Raw genomic sequence first — 25,571 nt, 5'->3', positions numbered from 1 at the left:
ACTGAAAACCTAAACCCCAGTTGGTATTCAATAAAGAGCAGGAAAACAGTTGGGACCATTGATCAAGTAAGGAAAAATAAAACAAGAGAATACAGAGACCATTAACATACAGAACCATGACAAACCTGTAACACAGCCTACAGAATTAAACCAGTTGTATTGAACTAACAGGAAATTGTTTTTATTATCAGTTTTCAGCAATAGAAATAAAACAACCCAAGGCGGTGTAGTTAACATCAGTTTTTATTGAATCAAAATACAGTATAATATCTTATGCACTCACAGAAATGACTACATCTATCTATGTGTTTATCAAGCACACAACACTGACCTATATAGCCCAACACAAACTATTCTTGCACAGCTGTAACTTGAGAATTGGAGGTCTTGTTACAGTAGAGGATAAAATGGAGAGCTGTGTCATGACTGATTAAAGGACATGCACTATATTGCCAAAAGTATTCACTCATCCGCCTTTACACGCATATGAAATTAAGTGACATTCCATTCCTAATCCATAGGGTTTAATATGATATCGGTCCACCCCTTTGCAGTTATAATTGCTTGAACTTTTTTGAGAAGGCTTTCCACAAGGTTTAGGAGTGTGTTTAGGGGATTTTTTTGACCATTCTACCAGAAGCACATTTGATAGGTCAGACACTGATGTTGGACGAGAAGGCCTGGCTCACACTCTTCGCTCTAATTCATCCCAAAGGTGTTCTGTTGGGTTGCAGGCCAGTCAAGTTCTTCCACACCAAACTCGCTCATGCATGTCTTTATGGACCCTGCTTTGTGCACTGGTGCGCAGTCATGTTGGAACAGGAAGGGGCCATCCCCAAACTGTTCCCACAAAGTTGGGAGCATGGAATTGTCCAAAATCTCTTGGTATGCTGAAACATTCAGGGTTCCTTTCACTGGAACTAAGATGCCAAGCCCAGCTCCTGAAAAACAGGCCCACACCATAATCCCCCCTCCACCAAACTTCACACTTGGCACAATGCAGTCAGACAAGTACCGTTCTTCTGGCAACCGCCAAACCCAGACTCGTCCATCAGATTGCCAGATGGAGAAGCATGATTTGTCACTCCAGAGAACGCGTGTCCACTGCTCTGGAGTCCAGCAGTGGCGTGCTTTACACCACTGCATCCGACGCTTTGCATTGCACTTGGTGATGTATGGCTTGGATGCAGCTACTTGTTGCACAGGTGGCATCCTATCACAGTGCCATGCTGGAAGTCACTGAGCTCCTGAGAGTGGCCAATTCTTTCACAAATGGTGCTTGATTTTATACACCTGTGGCCATGGAAGTAATTGCATACTTAAATTCAATTATTTGGATGGGTGAGTGAATACTTTTGGCAATATAGTGTATTCTCAGGGTAACAGCACTCCAGTCACTGGGTCAGGGAAGGCAGAGACACTTGGCCACGGTCACCGTCAGAAATCCAACTTTTGTCCGGTTCTGTATGGAAATCAGAATTAAATGGTCATGACAAATCATCCCACAACCTACAAGTTATTTCATTATCTATTTTCTCGGTTTACAAAATGATTATATGACTACACGTTTTCAGGTCCTTTTCCACTGAGTTAGGATGACAGCTGCTCAGATTTTAATTTGTCAGGATAGTCTATCACACGCAAAAAATTGGCAGAGAGGTTTAATTTAATTACGATACAAACAGAATTACTGCCATATAAACATGACGAGGGAAATACCTGCTCCATGTGACTCTATCAAATAGAGTAATCTGATGGGTAGGGTAAAGCAAACACGAATTTTCAAGCACCCAGACAAACAGGCGTTGTTCACCTCGTATAAATGGAAGTTAACTGCCTGACTAATCGGCAGGATCTCGTAGGTTATGTAAATATCCGAGCAGGAGATTGTTTTTCTGCCACTAGGGCCGAATGTTGTTGTTTTTCCCAACCATGCATGAACACTAATTTCAAGCTACAAAGGTGCACTGTTACCTGTAAACATCGAGGAAAGACATCAAGACGATGAGCTCTTGGTTCTCCTGCGTTTCATTTGGCTGTTGTGAAATTTTTCTGCAATCTTCCTCTCGTGTCCTGCGGGGCAATGGCGGTTTGTGTTCAGCTCGATTTCCCTCTTGGTTCTCCCTTTGCCAGAAGCATGGCACGAGTATTCGAGCAGATTGTAATAGTCATATTGATCGTAATATGCCTCCTCAAAAGAAACAAATATTTCCATGTCTGTCGCCATTTGGAGACCGAAAGCGACGGTGTACACTTTACGCAGACGAGTCTCAGAACTAGTAAACAGGTGATGTCACCCTGTGTTTATATATGTGGTCACGTGATCGTGTCGCTCCATAATTTTGACTGGGAAATGTTGACTATGTTCCATACCATAAGAAGGCTGCATTGTGCTTGTTATTTATAAATATCAATATGTATAGTTTGGTTTTTGTTATTTCGCTTTGCATGTATTTATCTCTTCCCATATTCCAAGTTGGACTGAATCTTTGTTTTCAGAGTTATATGTGTTTGGGTAATGGAAACATAAATATCTACAGAATTTAAATGTAATTTGAATTGCACATTGTGAGGTTAGTGTTCATTACCTTCAGCTGTTAGCCTTCTCTGAAATGAGATATGAAGAATACAACAAAATCACGCGGCCATCCGTGTTTCTATTCTGTTTTGTTTCTCAGCGCGGCGGCCCGCCCCTGACGGTGTGGCACGGTGTGACGCTTTTCCACGTCGCAGTTCTGTCTCACAGGCGAACTCGCTGCGTATGTATGCGTGTCTCCAGCTAGGCCAGAGAGTGATGGCGGCGCCCGTCCTGAGAGTGTCCACCCCTCGGTGGGAAAGAATAGCTAGGCTTCTTGTTTGCCTGTTGGGCATATTGTTGTCTCTATATGCCTTTCACGTCGAGAGGGAAAAGGCTCGGGATCCGAGTTATAAGGCTATGTGCGACGTCAGCAGCTCCATCACCTGTTCAAAAGTGTTCAGCTCAAGGTAATTTGAATTCAGCAAAGAGCGCTCAATGAAGCTGTCTGCTATTGTGGCAATCTGGGAAGGGCTGCCCGGTTTAAACTGTCAGATGAACTCCGCTAACATTTGAGAGCTGCCCTCTACTTCTAATGCTAAATGCAAACTATAGTTGCTGGCGCACTCGAGCTGACTGCTCGCTAAATAACGTGTCTACAATAAGTTAACTTTTATCATTTAATAGATACATCATTAGCTAGCATAGCTCGATGAAGCTAACTTTGCTAACCGTTAGCTAACGCAACCCATTTGTTAACGTTGTACTTCTTAGCCGGTCAGCTATCAACAGAGAGCCGTCAGCATGGTGAGATTCTCAACTGATAAGCTGTCGATTGCTAATGTTAGTTGACTGAGCATGCTGGATGCTTTCATACATGTAACTAAGGGTAAACACCTCTGTAGCACCAACTTTAGCACAAAAGTTGACGATAGCTCGTTCACTCTAACGTTATTGCTGTATGTGTTGTTGATAGACGGGGTCATTCATTCCGCCGAGCAAAACTGGGATTTTTTTATTCGTTGGTTGTCTTAAAGATGATAATTCTGGGCACCTTTTGAACCTATCATTTAACGTTAGCTGTCACACTGCTGTCATTAGCTGTTGTGGTAATGTCTCCGGGCAGCTAGCAGTCTGTCCAAAGGGTTAACCCCTACACCCAAGCTACCTAAAGGGACAGTGCACAAAACTGCTCCAGAGGTCAGTGGAGAGGACTGTAACAATGTTGGCTACTTTGAAGTGCTACTCACAGTGGCACACTGTTGCCATAAACAAGAGTTGGTTTACTTCCAAAAAGTTTCCAAGCAGTTAGTCATTTAAAATAATATTCATTTATATTGTTAGATCACATTTATTGTGTAAAACCAATGTTCTGAAATTGCCACACCAGCTTCAATGTGGCCATGCAGCTATTAATGAAAATCCATCCCACCTATTGAATCTGACTGAATGAGAGTCTTTTGTAGGGCCTGGACAAATACTCACAGCAACATTAAACTGGAATGCAACCTGTCTAGGAGTTATCACATATTTGTAAGATGAGTGAGTGACTTGTCTGTATGAGTATTATAGACACACTTGTTGTGGCCTTGTGAATGAATATCTTTCCAAATTGTGAAGTAATGACTGAATGAAAGACACGGCTTATTCCCTCTAAATTCTAAATGAAGAACTTAAGTATTTTCTAGTTCAGTCTCCAATAGAGACTTTATTGTGCATGCCTCTTCAAATGCTTATCAGTTTAAGATAAAATCTTGAAACACTAGTCAGAATAACAGTCTTGGAAAATAATGGCAAGCATGATTCTCTGCATTATGGGAAAGTGTTATACACAAGGAAAATAAGAAATAAGTGATAAATGAAATAAGATTGCTATATATGTTGCACAGATGTTTATTTTTTAAGATGAAACATACTTGCACAGATGCTTTTAAAATTCAAGATGGATTCTCTGAGGTACAGCTGAGCATGTGATTATATATAGCTGCAAATGAGACATGAAAAACTAGCATAATGTTTACTAAAATAGAATAAGAATATAATAAGAAACTTTGCAAGAAATAAAGTGTACAATCAAATTGTTTGTAGCACCGGAGAGCAGAGCGACTGTTTCAGACTACATTAAAAAGAGTGATATTTGCTGAACTTGCTGAATAAGTTGGACATTCCTGCTGAGTGAAACTCTTAGATGAATCTGTCAGCTGCACCTAAATATGATACTGAAATTTGACACAAATAGAATCTCAACAATCTTAAAGATGAGCAATAGGGCAAAAGCTTTAGTCTTATAAGGACACTAACTGGAATGAGACCTGAAGTGTTGCAGAGGTTCAAAATCAGTGGCGATCAACATACTGGTCTTAACAGGTGGGGATGAGAGAATATTTCCTCAGCACCAGTGTTTGTGCCACAGAAGGTCAGACAAACGTTACCCTCTTGAGACTGTTGAGTTGAGACTTGTTCTTAAAATCAGATAAATACAGCGGTTGTCTTATACAGGCTCTCATCTGTCACATGCACTGAAGTGCTCAAGTCACATCGGTGTAATTGAAAATGCTTTTTGTTTGCTGCACTTATTTTCTCCTCTTAAGAAGTCCCAATGGGTTTCATCAGTGAAATGATTAGCTGATCAAGAGAAAATGAATTATTAGCTGAATCATTTTGGACCATTTGCTTGTTTCACAAAACAAGACGTGAGGCTTAAAAACCAAACAAACAAGCAAAAAAAAAAAAAAAAAAAAACTCACTCAGCTGATATTTCAGGTTCTTGGAAAACAAACGTTTGGAAAACCTGGGTTTTGGCAGTCGTCAACTGTGATCCGGTTTGTTTAGTTGTTTGTGTTTGCCACAGTTTTCTCCTGTACTCCTGCCGTCTTTGCTGATGTTTTTGTGTGATTTAGGTGGGGTCGAGGATTTGGACTCTTGGGCTCAATTTTTGGAAATGACAGTGCACTGAACCAACCCAACAGTGTCTACGGGATTGTCTTTTATGCCTTTCAGCTTTTACTAGGTAAGATGTCAATTTCTCGCTCACATATTGCTGATGCAGATAACAAATCTCACTAGCCATTGTACTAACAGCCAGTCCTGACTCAACACTTAGCCTGTCATGGCTATATTTGTTTAATCCTGACTCATATGATACTGACATCATATTTAGTGGCTATACATAAAGATTTTATTAAATGGGAGTCTCATGCTTTTTGAAGCTCACCTTACTGAACTGGAGTCAGTATGTCGTGTTTTTTGAACTTTGTTTTTTAATCCGTTTCTACTTAGACTGCAGAGATGTCTTCAAATGTCTTGATTGCTGTTCTAGAAATAACGACTTCAGCCTTTTCAGTTTTATTCTTATTAATGCGGTGTTTGTCCCAGTCACTGACAGGTCAGAGAGATCCTAAAGTGACTCATTACTTTATGATCAGCACCTTGTTTACATTCACTGTCACATTCACTTCCCCTCAGTACTTTGGTGTTGCTGACTCAGTCATGCTGGTTTGACATGTCTGCCTGCAGAGTGGCCTGTAGGCTTGCCTGGCCACCTGGCGCTGGCACAGAACAAGAGGTCCTTTTAGCCACAGCAGTTAGCACTCATTTGACTAACACAATAGCAGCCCAGTTATACTAAACTGCTACAGCTGCTCAAGATTTCCATATTAAAGGCAACACCACTCAGTTTCAGAACTGTCATTATTCTCAAGGCCTTGACCTGTCCAGTATTTGTGTGTAGGCAAGACCTCATTATCTGCACAACCAAAGCTTTAATCTCTGATTAATGCTGGGGTACAGCATTAGACAACTGTCAGAAAGACTTTGTAGAATCCGATGTCCACTTAAAATTCATTTTGTAGTCATTATGTTTTTCCCTTATTGTAATTTGATGTTACAAAGAGCATGGTGGTGGGCAGTATGGATAAAATCTTCTATCATGCCATATGTCATTTGGTGTTGCAGTATGGAAATAATTTCCCTCTGCAATGTGATGGAATAGAAGTATAATGTAAAATAATGGAATTACTCAAAGCACAGGTATCTCAAATGTACACATGAGAGTACGTGAGTAGATATATTTAGTTAAAGTCCACCACTGGACACCACTGCATCACATGCATGTTAGAATTTCATTGACTATCATTAATAATCACTGAAACTGACAGCGTATAAAACATTGCTTCGAAGTGATCGTGCACTTTATTTGTGCTTCGTCAGTCTGTAGGGCTCAGACATGTGCAGACACACCAGAACCTGTTCAGCTGAGTATTTTGCTAGAAAGAGAAACCAGAAATCTACTCTTTCAGCATAGACATGGAACACTGATGTTTTGGAATAACAGATCAATCAGAGTGTCCGATGTTCATATGAAGTATACTCAAGGTGAGAGTGAAAGGGAATACCCACTTAATAACAAGGTACATTAAATAATTTTGCTAGCAAAAGACGTTGCCTAGCTGTAATTGTTACAAACAAAATGAAATATTACCAGCATAAACACTGAGAAAACTTAGCTTTAGAACTATGACTGCACCTCATGTGACAACAGAATGATATGACCAGCCTGCTGTGTGTTTAAGCTGAGGGTCGTCACGAGGATGCTGGCAACATAAATAGAGAACTGTCTGAGGCTGAAAGAGCAGACTGATCAGGTTGCTTTGTGTGTTCCAAGGTTGTGTCTTTTTTTTTTTTTTTTTCATGGTTATTTGCCTAAGCCTTAGTTTGTGTTTCTGCCGTAGGAATGACTGTCAGTGCAATGGCCGCCCTTATTCTCATGACGACATCCATCTTGTCGGTGGTGGGCTCGCTCTACCTGGGCTACATCCTCTACTTTGTCCTAAAGGACTTCTGCATCATCTGCATCACCACATATGCTCTGAACTTCATTCTCTTTATTCTCAACTACAAGCGACTAGTTTACTTGAATGAGGCCTGGAAGCAGCAGCTTCAGGCCAAGCAGGACTAAGCTGTCGAAAGCGGCAAGAATAATAAGATACACAAACAACAACAAAAGAAAGAAGTGTGACCTCTGAACATTTGACTTGCCACCAGGAGACCTTGCTTCCAAACAATGTTTATTCTGCTGTGTGTTCAAAAAAATGAAGAAATTTAACTTAAATGTTGGGCCTGACATCTCAATGTTGCAAACATGGAAGGATTTGTAAGTGACAGATGATTTTCTTTTAATTACTTTCTCCTGGTTTAACATTGTACTCACTTAAGGAAGGGGCTGGCTGTGGGGAAACACATCAACCCGAGCAAGCAGAGGCAGAACGCCACAGTACAGAAGGATGGAGGACAGCTCTCTTTTGAACAAAAAAGGATCGCAGAATGGAAGAAAAACAGGACAATAAAGGCGTTTACTTGAAATCATTAGAACGGTCCTATTACTGCACAGCGGATCTGCACTAAAACTCAGAACTGAATAATGGGTCCCAAAATTAAAAAAAAAATAAATATATATATAAAAACACTCATTAGGTCATCGTACACTTTGAATATAAGGTTCTATGGCAGGGTGGGGAGGGGGGGGGGGTAGAACGATTAACATTTATACAGAATAGTTTTTTTTTCCATGTTTACACTTTGTAGTATGTTTCTTTTTGAAGAGGACCACTAAAAAAAATAAACACAGAGCAATGTGAGATATTGTGTGTAGATCAGTCAGATTGTTTGTTTTGCAATTCTGTAAATAGCTGCTGAGCAATATTCCAGGCTAGATTGTGATTTTAGTGTTAACACAAACCCTTAAGGAAAAGGAGAAAACATCAGTGAATCTGGAACAAATGAAGTGATCAATGTCACGGTTGTTGGAAGAGTCCAAAGGTGTGCTTGGGACATCTTCCGTCCTGTAATCCTGGTCAGGCATGCAGTTCAGAGTTGTGGGGATTTCTCTGTTGTTAGTGGTTATTGCTTCATCTGAAGCCACCAACACAGAGTCAGAATAGAACAGTTCACCAAGTTTGCATAAAGGCACCCTCACTTGGTTCTTTTTGGGTTTTTTTTTTGTTTGTTTTTTTTGTGAAAAGCATTCCTGACCACCACTCAAGTGGGTTCCATAAAGACTTATGTGCCTAAAGGAGTGTTAAGGTGAAGTACCTTTCTTTTTTTATGTTTTGGGTGTGGGTGGGGACTGGGGAAACGTCATGTTAGCACCAGTTTTACTCATTTTAGGTTCACAGGTCCAAGGCTTTATTTTTATGATCCCAGTTTTGTAAATTAAGATACGAGTGAAGTGTTTCTCCCTCCGTAATCGAATCCAGAGGTAGCAAAGACTGCTACACTGTGATTGTGTGTTGAGGGTTAGAGTGGCCTGGTGGCAGAAGCATCTCTTCTCTTGCTGCTTCACTTGCATTAATGCTCACCTGGCTTTTGTTCACTGTCCAGTCTGTATCTCTTTGATGTCGAACAGTAACTGTGATCTTGCCAAGCTGAGTTACCGGTACAGTTCATTTGCAGGATGTGAACAAAACTTGGAGAAGGTCATGCTTTGGTGACATATAAGGCAGAAACCTAACATCATAAGTGGAGCTTGTGGGATGTTTGCACCTGCAGTAAAGATATCGAGGTTGCTGGTGGTTTTCTAGCTGCAGACACTGAAGCTTCAAGTGGTTTATCTAACACAGCAAGGTTTGTGGATAAAAGGATCACAATAAGGGGACAGCAGCCATAGCTTGTAGTTGCTTTGCTTGAAATCCACAGTGTTGTCAGTTCAGTACCAGAGTGACAGAGTTGGACCGTTGTCTCTTCTCCATCCAGAAGCCACTGATACTTGTCAGATGCATGGTACACTGTCTCCTGGCTTCAAGCATATGTTGGCCATAGGACAATCTCACACACACTGTCCAAGATGTAGAACAGTCGTAGTAATATCTATAATAATGTGATTCATCTGTGGTGTTAAACCAGCTTGTTGATAGTTTTCCATCACTGCTTGTCTCCATGCTCCTTCACATTTATTAGAAAGTTCTCCTGAACAGTTTTTTTTTCCTTTTTTTGTGGGGAGTGGGGAGTTTTTTTGAGGTATGTTGAAGTATTGATGATGCCTGCTGCCAGGAAAGCCATCTGAGTGACATGCTTCCTGTGGCATCATATGAAATGATCGGTTGTGTATGAAAATGGAAACTGAGGTGATACTTTTTATTTTTTTTCCAGGATGTTGTCCAAGTGAAATTGTTGTCTGCTCATGCATATTTTAACCCATTTACTACTTATCATATGTAGGCTGCGTTATGTCACTGTTGGCCATTTCCCAAAGCACAGTTTGTGTTTTATATTTGAAATTGTTCTTCCAGGCCACCATCCACCTCACTGTGGGATGAATAAACTTTGAGAAACACTTCAATCACTTAATTCATCACTGTGAAGATTACGCTTTGAGTTACAGTTATAACTAGAACTGATACATATGATGCAGTTTGGCAGCCTAGGTTTCTGTTGATGGATAAGCTAACTTAAAGTAGTACTTCACAAATGTATCCTTGCATGACTACAACATCTCTTAAAAACTGATGCAGCAGAAGCAGAGATGTGATCTTGTTAATTCCATTAGTTTTTCTTCCTCGTTCAAACCAAGACCCTACTTTACCCACAATGCAACTCAGCCATCAACAGTTTAATCTGTAAACTATGCTAGTAGTGCCTAATGTGCCAAGCCTGCCCACCCTCAAGCAGAGATGAGCAGCAGGCTGCAGAGGTCTAGTGAGCACACTTCTTTCTAACTCCACACCAATAGGTTTTTTTCATTTTCAGATTTTCCTTTCAAGCAAATTTCAAATATTTGCAAGCTGATGTTCATAGAACACCAATAACAATAGGAACCAGTGGCTACCTGGAAGAGAAATTCGTTTAAACACAGTGATTTGCTTTGGAAGATGGTATGTTGCGTTGACATGATTTGTAGTAAAGTGGTAAAAACATGCAACCACCAATCCAGTCCTTTGAATGAACTATATAGTCCTCCATGGAGTGATTTAAATGTTTGCATCATTTCCTAGCAAGTCATCTTTAAGATCTTCCTTAAATAGTATTGCCTTGTCGGGTTTGCATCAGGTTCTTATTCATCTCAACTCAGAATTATTAAGATTAACAACCACATTGTTTTGTCTTTGTCATCTTTTGGGAAAGCCTGTGCACTCACATATAAGATTAGTCTCATATGGGTTCACTTGCACGTTTTTTTTATTTTATTATTATTTGGAGAAGTCAAACTGACATAGCTGCCTAGTTTTTGTGACAACGACTAAGGGTCCTGTGAGTATCGACCATATAACTGACCAGTGTACAATAGGTAGCCTATTATGATGTTCATGATTCCAGCCATATGCAAGCCTGTTACACTAGCTGTGCACAGTTACTTTAAAGAGAGAGGTAAGGAATTCAGATGCTTTGGCCTTTAAAAGGATCATGCTGTGTGGTGATTTAATGTCAAAAAGAACGTCAAACTGATTGATGATACATTCTCATTAATATTCATTTAGGCCCTGAGGTATAACTGCCATGTTAGTTGCATCACCAATGCCAACAAAAGTGCCTTCTGTTTGATCACTAGGCCTTGAGCCAAAGACGAGCAACGGTAAAAGCCTTGTAAAATGAAGAATAGTAACTGTAACAGGCACTTCTGCTTGCCTTCCTTAAGATGTAATCTGATAAAATTGGTCATTCCCAAAGATGTGATATCCAGTATCTGTGCAAAAATCCATTCAGCAATTGCCAGACAAAATTCTCTGTCAAATCAATGGCTGTTCCTTTTTTCCTTCCTGATCTCCAGTATATAATTATCATCTTTATTCTGTCTAGCTAGGACATGTTTGTTAGCTAAGAATACACCCTGTTTAAAATACATGATTGTAATGTTCTTTTTCATTGTTAATTATGCCCTTTAGCGTTATAGACTGTTAACATTCTGGGTTATTTTAGTTAAAAAAAGGTTGAGGGGTTGGAGGGCTAGGAAACCATGTGTCAGCATAAAATGTTTATTACATTTCTTTGTGGAGGAAAACTTTCTGGGTTTGCTTCTGTATTGCCAAATATGTTTTAAAATGCTGTATTTTCTTACATGGAAAAGTGTTACATGAATGGCAGGAGGATGCACAAAACTAATCGGTTTAAATCCAGATTACGTTAAGGGAAAACTGTGGAAAAAGATTGACATGAGAACATTTTTAATTGTGTCATTGTCATGTGGAAATGATCTACCATTAAAACATTCCCTCTGAATCTACCTGTCACTCGACGTTATTTGAATGAATTTGAATGCTGCTATATAGCAAAATTTAATAATTTTGTTACTATGACATAAAAAGATTGTTTCATACTTTTTCCAAGTCTTTCCCAAAACAATTGTCAGGTGCTCATATGAACACTGAAACAGATTTGCTTGTTGTAATCATCCCTTCCTTATGTACTTTCACTGGGAGTGATGGAGAACAAAATCCACAGTCCTCATTTTGTGTAAAAAATGTTTGTCTTTAGTCTGCATGTTAATATGGAACATATCCTATGATTCCTCATTCCTCAAGTAATTACAGTTTGGGATTACAGTAATTAGTCTGTCACTTACAAAGGGATATTCCAACTATTAATTATTGCACTTCCATGATGTTAGGGTTCACTTAAGAGACAAAATAGGAGGGGGAAAAACCAAAAAGGGGATCATACAATTTCCACAGTACAACTTGATAGCATTTAGAGGGTCATCAGGGTTATTTTTTGAACTTTTGAAAGTTCCTCTGGAGGGACAGAAATCATGTCACTGTTATCACAGGCTTAGAAGCACTCCTCGTGATGAGCAGAGTGAACTTAAAGGGGGAGTGCCCCTTTAAGCTCATTCTGTGAAGTCTCATCAAATCTTTACCTTCTCTTTCCCCTTTTTATTTAAGATAAAGAAATTACTAAAGCAATTTCTCTACATCTGGCAAAAGTTTTAGTACTCTGAATATCATTCTTTGTTTAAGTTCTTATTGTTAACGTTATGTTAATTCCCCCCCCCAGACTGAAGGATTTTGATTCAACGACCAAAATCAACACCGTACAAAGATGCAATAAAATGCTATTAAACACCATTCTGATATGACAGGATATTAAAACTAACTAACTAAACTAAGCACATGAGCATATGCTGTATCCCTCCTGTTGCTGGGTTAACCATGCCTTTAATACTTGATGTCACAGAGATTAAGGAAAAGTACTGAATGTGGATAAGTCATATCTGGCTGATACTTGCTCATACAGATTCAGCTTCTTGGTTTGGTTTTAATGTTTCAAGGAAGTTTCTGAAAGAACGGCACATTAACTGATACACTAATCTCTAGTTGTGCAACAATTATTATGCAACCAGAAAATACAGCTGGATCAACCCCCACCTCTTCAAAAAGAAAACAGTTTTCATGGCTTTTCACATGTTTTGTTATGTAATAAAATGTATGTAATGTCATAAAATGTCTACAACAAGTATATTACTAGGATAGCTAATGTGTGTTTGAAAGCAATCTAAAGACAAATCAAAATGAGGGCACCAGCAGTTACTGATAGTGAACAGAGTGAAAACACGCCACTGTCAACAATCAGCCCATTACTCAACCCTTTAGGTCACGTGTCAAACTCAAGGCCCAATGGAATTATCTTTGGCCCGCATGATAATTTCTAATAATTATTATATCTGGCCCACCAGTATATTGCCCACACTATTAGAACTGCTAGTCCCACAATGCACTACTAGTGCGACGGCGCGTCCCTGTCCCGCTTGTTTGTCAGCAGCCTGATGGAGTGAGCTTACCTGTGGTCACCTTTCAGCTAGCGTTACCCCTCTCCCTGAAAAGTGGCTAAACGGAAGGTGGACATTGAAAACAGGGGGGTTCAAATAAGGTGGGAGGCAGAGTACATGTACACTGATATGAAGGCCAAAGCTGTCTGCTGAGCGGAGACAGTGTGGCTGGAGGGAAAAGAAAAGGGAAAAGATTTCATCGCAAACTGAGCTTTAATGCATGCTTTTGTCGGGTTTTTTTTCTTGCTACTACAGGGCATCTGATTTTTCTTGTAAGTAAATTAATTTCTAGCTGTTGTTGGCCTGTAGAAAAAAATCTTTTCACTTTAAATTACTATGGAAACACTGCATAAAGAGCCATAAGAAATGAATGCAACAAGTTTACATTTATTTAATGATTGATGTTGTTTTATAGGAAATAACTTCTGTGCAGTGTTCAGATTCAGTATATTCAATAAGGTCATTTCAATTTGTTTTCAATAAACACTGAACCAGTCTGGCCCTACACTTGGAGCATTTTTTTAAAATTTGGCAGACAGTATTTGAGTTTGACACCCCTGCTTCAGGTATATGTTGAATGCTGAAAATGTTGGGAATGGTAGGAAAAAAGTAGAGTTTGCATAGTGAGTGCGTTTTGTCTTTAATACTCTGATTTATTCAGATTAAAAATGTGCTTTTCTTGATTTTCACATATAAAAATATAACATTGTGATTACATTCAGCACTGTAATTCACATTCAGCACAGTCAAATTGGTTGCAAGAAAACTGATGGGGTAGTGTTGCAATTCATTTCTTTTACGACTGGAGGAATGGTCAGGACTAATCACTGATGAAGGATTTTGACTTTGACTCTTAGAATATAATGTAATAACTGAATAAACTGTTACACTGTCACTACGGTGTATGTGAAAGAAAATACATCACATTTCCAATTGTTATTTTAAACTGTCAGTTGCACTATTAATGAGGCACCAGAGGCTATTTTATTTAGCTGCATCAAAAATTGCTTTCATGTTCTGAAAACCTAGGTTACTTTGGTTTGGTGTCGAGCTTCCATCAGGGTCTTATTATGGTAATTTGTTTGTTTTTATCGCAGACTACAGGAATGGCACAGTTAAATTATGTTTCACAGTAGTCTGACCTTATGTATATGTAACAAAATTATTTCAAGGTAAGCGCTTTGTATGTGCTTCAGTAAAACAACTCAAGAAACTGGCTTTTCCATGGGACAGTGTTTACATCGGACTGAGCCTGTAACTGGTGCTTCAACTGGCATGTGTCACAATGAGCAAGGGTACTTGGTCCAAGGAGGCAGCCTGCCTGTTTCATTTGCCAGTCTCCAGTACCTCTCCTTCAGGATGAATGCTGCTGCTTTAGGCTGCCTTTGCCTGCTGAAAATTCCCTTCTTGTTCCCCACCACACGGGTGATTCCTGCAGACACAAGCGAGATTAACAAGAACCACGTCATGCACTGGGTGGAAAAACAGAGAAACCTTCTGTCAGCAATATATGTAGATCGATTAAGGTGTGAAGAGATTCTTTTTATTTATTTTTCTTTCTTTTTTTGGTGCAAATTAAGTTTCCTAAATGTCCTAAAAGCAGAGTTGGGTGTGGAAGAACCTGACTGGCTCACACAGAGTCCTGACCCTGAGTCAACCCCATCCAACACCTTTGGAATGAACTGGAACAGAGACTGCGAGCCAGGGTTTTGGCCTGACCTCACAAATGCTCTACTGCATGAATGTGCAAAAATTCCCACAGAAACACTCCAAAATCTTGTGGAAAGCCTTCCCAGAAGAGTGGAAGCTGTTACAGTTGCAAAGCTGTCTGTGTATTTAGAATGTGATGTCATTAAAGTCCCTGTTGGGGTAATGGCCAGATGGCCCAATACTTTTGTCTATATAGTGAAGTCAGAAGTGGACAAAAATAGCTCTATCACCAGGGTGTTCTGATTTGTCAGGCCAAGGGACAAGATAACCTGGAACAATGGAATGGAATGAGTGCTGACTTTCACACACCTCTTGTGGGCTTAAACAGTGGAAAAGTGACGCAGCACTGACAATCTCCTCACGAAACACATTTCCTTTTCTACAGCCAGGGCCATTTTGTGCACATGTTGCTACCCTTGGTAAGATGCTCTGGGGGACTGATCTTTTCATTCTGATAAACAATTTTTAAATATTTTATTATTTTAAATAACCTTAGTAACCTCACTGAACCTGTGGTCTGCATCATGTTGTTAGCATCATCTGGTAATTACTAATTTAATCATATATACACAATAGTTCCAGTTATGACTTACTAATATCACTGTGGGATTCTGAAATTTTTGGGCTACTGACCATCTGTACAGGAGTGTCTTTGACGCCTCCAATTCAGTCATTTTTGTAAAGAGATGCAGGAGACTTGCACTTAAGGCTATCTCAACTCCATTTAAGGATCCAATAGTTATTTTAATATGTGTGAAGCATACAGATAGTTATGTTTTACAGCTGAATAGCTCTGCATTAAGAATATAAAAGCTGCTGCTGTCCTGTAATATTTTGAGTAGTGTTCTGTATCACTCCCACTCCAACATAACATCTACAGAGACTGGAAGAGATAAGCACACATCGCTGGTATAAACACAAAGAACACAGGCCTATGAAACAATATATCACCTTGCATACAGTTTTGCAGTACACTGAATCTTAACTCCTGTATTGTGAGAACTATCATATTGCCAGATTTTTGCCAATTCATGAGCACAGCCTTGGCGAGGACGAGTCAGCAGGAAGATCTGCACAGGATCTAGACGCACTGTCTTCAATCTTCTGATGAAGACAGTGCGAGATGTGGTTCACCTGAAAAATATCACTGATATTCACAGCCATACCTAACTGAAATAAATTTCAAAATAAAATGGCCAAAAATGCCCATTACAACTTCCCAAAGCCACAGGTAACATCTTCACATCATGTTTTCTCTGACCAACAGTCCAAATCTCAAAGATATTCAATTTACTAAACCTGAAAAGAACCAGTGAATTTTGTCATTTTCTTCTACTTGGGACATCTTTCCAAGAATTTCAGAGAGTAGTTTGTTACTTATTGAAAAAATAAAACAAAACGGTGGTCAGTTTCACTTCATACATGACTTCAGCACTTTGTTAATGCTGAAGAAGACAAAGTCTGTTGAAATCCTATCGAGTCTTAAACCTACTGACTTGCTGCCTACAACATGACTCAACTTGATGGCATACCTGTATCATAAACATCTGCTCAGTGCATTGTGAGCAGTGTTTCAACAATATAACATGCGCACTGCACATCAGTGTGACAGACATCCATAAGAAGACTGAAGCTAATTACAGCTGGCAATGCCTTAGGCCAGCTCCTTGCAGGTCTAGACCTAAACATGTCTGTAGAGATAACAAAGTCCTTGCTATACCGTAGTGATGGAGGTAAATCATTAGCACATTTTGCTCAGGCAGAAAAACCCGGAGAAATAGAAGTAGCTGTGGTACAACAGGTTGTTTTGAACTGCAGCTGTAGTACCTTGAGAAGTCATGAAGTCGGCAAAGTTCCAGATGAGTTCACCAATCACATACTGCTTCCTCTTCTGGTCGAACACGTTGTGGTAGCTTTTCAGGACCACATTCTGGTACTCCTCAGTAAACATCACGGGTGGATCCTGGAGAGTGAAGAGATTGTTTCTTACCCTCAGCATGAACATGTCTCAAACGTGCTGCAACAGGAATCTCCCAAAGATGAGGGGTGAGATTCATTAGAGCCATGGGATGCAAAACAAAAATATGCAATATTACTAATGTGACTGCTGGTGCAGCACAGTCAGGTAACTGGACGTGTTTTGAGTGCAGGTCCTCACACTGTGAAGTCCTGGCACCACATCTGCTCCGTATTCACTCTGGATGATGGGTTTCTGGTACTTTCCGTACCAGTTCTCGAACTGAGTGTTGAGCTGGATGGGGATGACCTCCAGGTGGCCTGAATCATGGTACCAGGACAAGTAACTGTTTACACAGATTACATCCACGTAGGGAGCCTGGGGACAAGATAAAGGACAGAACATAACTTGTAGAGATACAATTCAATATGCTTTAGAAGAAGGAACTGTATGATGACAGTTTTAAAAGGTAACTTGAGAGGTACTGTATTCATTCAGTCAGCATCCTTTACAAATTACTGGCTGTAACTCCCAGCTAATCAGTACCTTTAAGCTACTAACTACACTGTGACTGGTATGTCAGCAACTTAGTTTGACACTGGATGAAGGAGAGCTTTGGAATTCAGACAGAGGAAGCTCTGAAGCTCAGCAGGACTCCTTGGCAATCTGACCTTTACTCCTTTATTTTTCATCAATCACTTTATCTGATTCACTACATGTGACTGAAAGGTCACATTCAGTCAGTTTTCTTTTCTGCACAGGTTTTTATACCCTTAAATAGTGTGTACTCTAACAGTATTTCAGAACACTATGTCTGATTATATCATTAGTGCCTCTCAAGGTCCTGAAAACACATTTTCACTACCAACACAACACACTATGTTCTGCTGACGTTTTAACAGTTATTTCATGTGAGACATGTGTCTGCTGTTTTCTCTGTGTTTCACAGAGGCGGGGCTTACGTTGGAAAAATTCACATCAGAAACTGCTGTGCACCAATCAGGATTTAGCAATATTTAAATCAGAATCTGATGACAGTTGTGTTTATTTGTGTTGCCAACACTGTCAGTCAAAACTTTTATCACATCCACATTAATAAACAATACAGAAATAATGTTTCACTTTGTGATTAAACATTTTCCTGAAGGCTTTCTAATGTTTTGGTTGTTGTATTGATATTCACTCATTTATGGTAAAAACAAATGTGCAAAGAGGCTTTGGGTTTTGAACTGTAAACATCAATCATAAAAATAACCTACAGATCAATCAATAATGAAAATAGTCACTAGCTGAAGCCCTAACCAACAGTGATGTCACTGAAACACTTTGGTGTACAGATATACATCACATGAAGTCGAGAAGCTGGCAGATGTTAAATTGCTCTTCAAATGAGAACAAAAACCTTTCTCTCCCTTTGCAAAAAGCTGTTATTGAGTTCAGTAAAAACTCACCCCTTTGTCCCTGGCATAGTTACTGTCTGTGATGTAAGTCACAGGTCGGCTAGGATCCAGAGCTTTGGTATGTTGTATCAAGGTCCTGTAAGAAAACCAAAAAGCAGGCGATTACATTGCAGGCTGTTAATAATGCCTACTGTGTGTTAGATAATCACTACAATGTAAGAACACACTTCTGTTTTATTTGTGTAATTCATTTGTAAAAGAAACTGCAGGTCGAGTATTTGTCTGCCCTGGCCTCAGGCTGTCACTGCGCTCCAGCTGTTTGTGTTCAGGACAGTTTCAAAACTACTCTTACTGCATTCCACATATAGAGAAAAGGGAGAGGCTGTGACCGACAAACAAACCAGTATTTCTCCAATAGGAACATATACAAACAGTTTCTATCTTTCTGGGACGTCCTGGTGGCCCAGTTTATGCCCGTCTCTATAAAATAAAGTTTAAATTGCCCCCTAGAAGTTTCAACCTCAGAACCTCAAGGTGCAGTTAAGTAGCATATTAGGCTCAATGAAGTTAAAGTAAGGAAACAGTATCATTTGAGAATAAAGACAAAAGATATTTACACAATATGTACAAAGAGAAGGTGTGTGGTATGTAGAATGCAATATCAGTTCTAGAGGTAAATATATATAATGCACAGTATTATATAATAGTGCAGGGGAAAGCAGTGCAGGTTTATAGTCTTGTAGTCCATGTGAGATACACATTGGAGAAGGGGCAGGTCATGAATACTTGACAAGCAGATGCATTATGTTCCACACGTTTGAACAAAGTGACCAGTGCTCACTTGAAATAGAATTCTGCAGGGGGCATCTCCGAAGCCGGCTCATTGGCTACAGACCACATGACTACAGAGGGATGGTTCTTGTCCCGACGTACGAGCTCGTCCATGACAACCAGGTGATGGCTCAGTGAGGCATTCCCAAAGCTGCGACTACAACGGCATGACAAAGAACACCAGGTCCACTGGATTATTTCAGGTTCCCCAGTCTCTGAACTGTTGAGCTCACATGTTCAGCTATTTATCACAAGAAGCTTTTCAACTGAATTCCAACCCCCAGCTATTAAGATATTTTCCATACAATGAGGAGAATATTAATGTTTCATTCTGACATATTTTCCCCGTTATATATCCAAGTTGAAGTGAAAGTTTAGCACTTCTTTTACAGACTGGATGCAGAGGGGTGTGCCCACTTCCTCACATTTTTTGTTCTAATTTAAAAACAGGCTTAGAGATGGTTATGGGCACCATATGCAAGTCTGTCATACTGTAAAACAATCACTCTGTCTCACACCCAAAGGTTACAGAGACGTGAGTATTGACACTTACATGTCTTTGATGCCCACCCCTGGGCACTCATCTATCACCACGATGCCATGGCGGTCACACATCTGCAGGATCTCCTCAGCATAGGGGTAGTGACTGGTGCGAAATGAGTTGGCCCCCAACCACTTCAATAAGTTAAAGTCTTTGACAATGAGGGGCCAATCCAAGCCTTTACCTCGAATCTACAACGTAAGGAGAAGTGGAGAGAAGCGTTGGATCATTCACTTGGATCTGCTCTTGCCACTAAATTTCCTCTCTGTTATCAGAAATTAAATGTCTGTGGCAGGGAGCTCCAGGAAAGATGAAGATGTTAGCTCTGGTATAATAAACATGTTGCCTCAAAGCTAAATCAGTCTTTTGGTGTAGGTTTTGTTTCCCTCTGGTGGTACTTACGTCAGAGTCTTCATGTTTATTGACTCCATGGAAATAGAAGGGCTTGTTGTTGATGAGAAATTGGGTGCTGGTGACGTTGACGGTGCGGATGCCAACTGGTAAAGCATACACATCCTCATACGTTGATCTCTCATCGGCTGCCATTAATCGAACCTGGACATTAACGTGCAAATGTCAGAAACATTCTATAACAGACCTCACGTTTATTTTTCTGCTGATAGTTCAAGTGATTTAACCTGGCCAAAGCCCTCCCCAGGCAGTTTGATTTGAAAGAACTGTGAATTAATTATCTAATTAATTCTAATTATAGTGGTAATTTCTTCTTATTATATTATTCTATACATTCACTTCTCCTAACTTCCCTTCCCCTACTTTCCCTAAATGTGAACACAAGGTGGTGTAGTCTGATTTCCTAGTGGTAAATACACTACTGAGTGCATTAAACACTGTTTAGCCTCATAATGACCTACTATGATAAATAAAGGATTCTTTCTGAAGCTAGCTGCCCTACTACCAAATGCTCATGTGAGCTGGAACGTCATGTAAAAAGTTACTTTGAGAGGTTTGCAAACATGTTGTCTTACCTCCAGAGAGTAAAGATAACCTGGATTCTCATGCATCAGATAAGGCCACCACAGGTTGACACCGACTACTTTGAGCACTCCAGATGGCTCATTGGAGGAGGCGACAGAACGACCATCTTTGTCTATCAAGGTAACCTTCAGGTTGGCTGTGGCAGCACCCTGGACTGATACTTTGTATTTGACTGCACCTGAAGCACAGGGAGAACAACACCATGAACAATGTTACATAAAAGACAAACAGAAAACCGCCTCTTCTCAATGCAGCAGCATGTTTATTTACTCTCTTACAAAAAAAACTTCACAATTTGAAACTGAGTAAATCTGTGGTTTTCAGTGCATTTATTTACCTGTATTATCCAAGAAGTCAGTCACCACGGTGATGTCATCCACATAAGCCTTAGGAGTAGTATACAGCAGTACAGGACGATGTATGCCAGCATAGTTGAAGAAATCAAAGTAGATGTTTTGCACGAAAAAACCATCAGGATACCTGTTGAGCAGTTACATTTTCCTCATTATGTGAATACTTACCGACAGGTACACATTTAATCTAATCTAATCTAATCTAATTTTAATCTCACCCAAATACTACATCAGACTAGAAAAGATTCAAATTCATGTTAAAAGCCAAACAGCGGATTTTAACGTTGTCAAGCCTGTTTCCGAAGACCAAAGCAAAGATGTTATTGAAAAAGGGTGAGAAAACCAGTAGAAACTCTATTAAATCTCTTATTTCCAAATGTGGTGACCATCTTTAAAATCACTGATTTTAATTTGGCAAAGAAGACACACTCACACACATACAGACAAGAGGAATAATAGACTACGTAAGAGAGACCTTCATACACTGACATACACATCTATATACGAGATCAGTATTACTTCTGCAAATTACCAAAATAAAGTTGTCAAATTCTCCCAAGTTGCAATGTTGGTTGACAGCAGAGCTGTTCTTTCTACAGCTGGACAACACTTTCATACTCTTTTCTGTAACAGCTGGAAGACAGATTTGTATAATATCTTGTTTATCTTGTTTGTTTTTTCATTAATCAGTCAGTTTTAGTATAGAGTGTAGTACAGTGCTTTATTGTGCTATGACTGATGTGGTTTATTGTATTACTGATTGTTTACATTGTTTCAAGCAAATCTATCCGATTCTCAATTTTGTCTTGTGCCCAACCTATTAAAATACATTTCAGTGTCTTCATACATGACTATTTTAAGAAGCACTAAACATAAAGGTGACACCGACTCGGGTTTTAAAGGTTATGTGCTGACACACGATGCAAAGTATGACATCAAATGTCTGACAAAAGAGATAACTCCACTGAGAATTAAATTAATGAAATGAAAAATAAAAAAGGATGAGATTACTTGGTGTGGTCATTCATGTACTGGATGCTTCCTGGAGGAAGAGTCTCCAGAGACAGAGTGTTGTTGACAGCGATGGTGATCCTGCACGGCATTGTAGGGTCTTTGCGGATTAGACTGCCTATCTCAGCCTCAAAAGGAAGATGGCCACCTTCATGCTCTGCTACTTTCACCCCATTCACCCACTGCAAAAGGTAAAAACGATGAATCCAGAGCAGTTTGATCACGTTATTACAGTGGCTTGAATGTCCTATGTCAAAGCTGCAATAAGCGATGCAGATGACCTTTAATATTCTAACTATGGATGGAGTGGAGTGGGGAAGGTACAGCTGACACTCACCACTACTGAATAATAGTGAGCACTTCCCACTCTGAGAACCACTCTTGTTCCTTCATCAGTGATCCAGCGGGCAGGCACCACCACCTCTCGGTCATACCACACCCAGCCAACGAAATCTCTCAGTGTGGGGTCCTGTGTGATGTCATTGTAGCTGGCAGGAACAGGCATGTCAATCACTGGGCCAGTCTAGAGAAAAATAAAGAAAAACTCCAATGAAAAGATGATATTTCATTTTGATATTCATTTGCTGTACTTAGGAGTGAATCTGTAGTTACTGAAAAGATAATAGCCAAGACCAGTAATGACCTTACTTGGCCTTTATTTTGCTCTCATGGCAGAGGTTGGACCCCCACCTGAGGGTCAAGACCCCATGGGATAAATCTGAAGGGTCACAAAATGATTAAAGAAATGAGAAATAAAATAGATTCCTGAATGTGGCTTCACCCACGCTTTACTTAGAAGGGGCCAAAACAATCTACTCCTGTAGGATAAAGGGCTGGTTTCAGGAGATGGGACGGTGCAGGTAGAACATCAGCAATTTTCTGAACCTTTGGTTTGACTCTCCATTTCTGACACCAGGAACAGTGAGGCTGATGATGTCATACTGCTTCCTGGACCCTGAGAACTCATTTTTGGATCACAGTAAAGTCATTTTCTGGTCCTGATTGGCATAATTTGTTGTCATACTGCTGCACAAGATGTTATGTTACTAGGTGCTTTCAGTGCAATACTTTAGGGCTCACTGGGTCTGAACTGAGGCCTTCCACTTGGCAAAGTTGTCCGTCTGCATGAATTAATCTCATATTAGAATCAAACTCATGGGATAAGGTCATGAGGTGCTACCTGAAGAGATGTGCTTTTCCACAGGGCTTGCATTCAATCAGAAAAACTTAGCGAAACGAGTGAACTGAGGCCATGTGGCGATTTCAGCCAGTTGCTCTGGTCTGCACGTCTGTGAATGGGAGTAGAGAGCACTGCAGGAATACAGACCCAGGCCTGTTTACTTCAAATGTTACAAACACAGTCAATCCTGAAAGAACATCCATGTCACTGAGAAAAACACATGACCAGGCTGAGAATGATGACTTGATACAAACAGATGCGCTTCCGGGTTTCCCATAACTTCAGTGTCCAACAAAGTCTGATAAATTGGGAATGTTGTGTTTTTTTAAAGGGACAGTGCTGTGTGTTGAAGGAATGGTATAGGAAACTATAATCTGAAAAGTAACTAGTAACTGCAGCTCTCAGACATAGCTGAGTAGAAAGTACAATATGTGCCTCTGACATGTAGTGGAGCAGAAGCAGAAAGAAGAATAAAAGGGGAACTGTGGGGATTTTTTTATTTTTTTTTTTTTTTTAGGTACTTACAGAAGTGAGTGGAGAGTTGTGTCACGGTATCTCAATGCGTTGATGTGTAATCAGATATGCAAATGTGTAAAAAAAAAAAAAAATATCTGTATTCAGATTTGCAGGTGTACAGAGATTTGTAAATGATTTGTTTGTGTACCTCAGTAGCTATACAGCTTGCAAACACAACTCCTCACTCAGATGTGTAAACAAAATTGCTACAATAATGGCAAAGTTGTTGAATTTGTACTGAAGTGCAGTACTCAATTAAATGTACTTATATCACTGTGGTGGAAAAAGCAAACAAATGATGAAAAAACATACAATATTTTCCCCTTAAATGCTGTGACATGTAGTGGGGTAGACATATAAAGTAGAAGAAAATGACAATACTCAACTACAGTACAAGTACCTTAAAACTGAGTCAAACTCGTGCCAAAAAACCTTATTGTTGGACTCTGTGATTGGGGGTATTTTGCCTTATTGATCTGAAACTGGAAGTAACTAATAACTTAAGGTCTGAAATAAATGTAGTGGAGTAAAAATTCTGCATGGCCTTTTGGACTGCAATGTAGCCTACGTGTAGAGGAGCAGAAAATGGAAATATTACAGAAAAGTATTCCCACACTGAAGTAGTTTACTTAGTAAAACTAAATGTAGGGCATTTGGTTACGTTCCTCCACCGCAAACAAACCGAGCTGCTGTATTAGCTCAGAGCTGCTGTTTGGCTGATGAATTTACCTCCACCAGGCGACCTTTATACCATGCCTTCTCGAAGCCCTGGTTCCTGTTGGGGGACTTGTCAGCCCTGAAGTCCCACAGCCCGTTCAGCTCCTTCACCTCTCTGGAGGAGGACTCTCGGGGGAAGAGCATCCCGCCGTCCAGCAGCCACACCGTGTCAAACACGGCTAACAGGCACAAGACCCGGAGCATCCCGAGCCCCTCTGGTTGACCCATTCTGGGCAGATCAGACTTCCTACTGAACTGGGAAACTGCTGCTGCCTCAATCACGTGATTTATTTTGTAGTCACGTGACTACACCATTCTCCTGCTGCCTTTGGATACTGTCGTAAATTTCTTCATTTAAGATGTGAGTTGAACGCTTTACGCCATACACCACCGAAAAAATCAAAGAAGCAAAGAAAAAAACAACGACATCTTGCTAACTATTCGGGAGTTTATTATGAGATAATTTGTTTAATATTTCTTTCATTTTTAAATATTCTAAATGTTTTTGAAGCTGTGTCTTAAGATGAAATGGTCCTGTCCTGTTTCCCGAACAAAATAAAGGCTGCTGTGGTCCCTGGCCTGGCTGACAAATGTCATGGTCATCTAAAGAAAAGACACAAACAGAATGAATAGTTTACAAAACAATGAAACTAATACTTTATCTAAATCCGCAGTATTTCAGTGCCACTGGTTGTTAGACATCATTCACTAATGCAACACTGAATAACTGACGCTAGATGGCGCCATGCATCCGCACATCGACGGCCAACAGGAAAGATGGAAGAAACCTCAGGTCAATGATTTTATGAAAGTGTCCAATAGCGCCTCCACATGCCCAGAAATTCCCTGTCAGCACACAGACGGATTAACCTGCCAAGTGGATGGGGTAAAATGTTTTGGTCTCCCTTTGATCCTCTTTTGTGGAAATCTGGCAAAACATAATATTATTGAAAAATCACATGCTTTTCAACAAGTATAAAAGACAAGTAATTATATCCTTAGTATTTGAGTGGATAATGTGATTTAGTGTTGTATATTCCCAAACAAATTGGCATCAAGGACATAATGGTTTTTTTTATTATTTATGT

At 39.9% G+C, this 25,571-nt stretch overlaps 2 protein-coding genes across 2 annotated transcripts; one reads left to right on the top strand and one right to left on the bottom strand.

Annotated features, from left to right (window-relative positions):
- The first annotated feature begins 2,695 nt into the window (after positions 1–2,695).
- On the top strand, positions 2,696–11,725 carry vkorc1l1 (vitamin K epoxide reductase complex, subunit 1-like 1). The gene is made up of 3 exons (XM_046410013.1): positions 2,696–2,985; positions 5,416–5,525; positions 7,246–11,725. Exons 1-3 carry the CDS (start codon positions 2,762–2,764, stop codon positions 7,470–7,472), a joined length of 561 nt encoding a protein of 186 aa, XP_046265969.1. The 5' UTR covers positions 2,696–2,761; the 3' UTR covers positions 7,473–11,725.
- A 2,167-nt stretch (positions 11,726–13,892) lies between these two features.
- Positions 13,893–24,762, bottom strand: gusb (glucuronidase, beta). The gene is made up of 12 exons (XM_046410012.1): positions 24,496–24,762; positions 22,408–22,593; positions 22,071–22,252; positions 21,044–21,186; positions 20,697–20,884; positions 20,113–20,265; positions 19,723–19,901; positions 19,180–19,326; positions 18,390–18,474; positions 17,140–17,316; positions 16,809–16,944; positions 13,893–14,703 (listed from the first exon to the last, which is right to left on the bottom strand). The coding sequence occupies exons 1-12, from the start codon at positions 24,709–24,711 to the stop codon at positions 14,552–14,554; spliced, it is 1,944 nt and encodes a 647-aa protein (XP_046265968.1). The 5' UTR covers positions 24,712–24,762; the 3' UTR covers positions 13,893–14,551.
- Between the last annotated feature and the right edge of the window lie 809 nt (positions 24,763–25,571).

The sequence above is a fragment of the Scatophagus argus genome, chromosome 14 (genome assembly GCF_020382885.2).
Source record: "Scatophagus argus isolate fScaArg1 chromosome 14, fScaArg1.pri, whole genome shotgun sequence".
Classification (NCBI taxonomy): Eukaryota; Metazoa; Chordata; class Actinopteri; family Scatophagidae; genus Scatophagus; species Scatophagus argus.
Note: the sequence above shows the minus strand (reverse complement) of the source record. Positions and strands in the feature narration are given on the sequence as shown.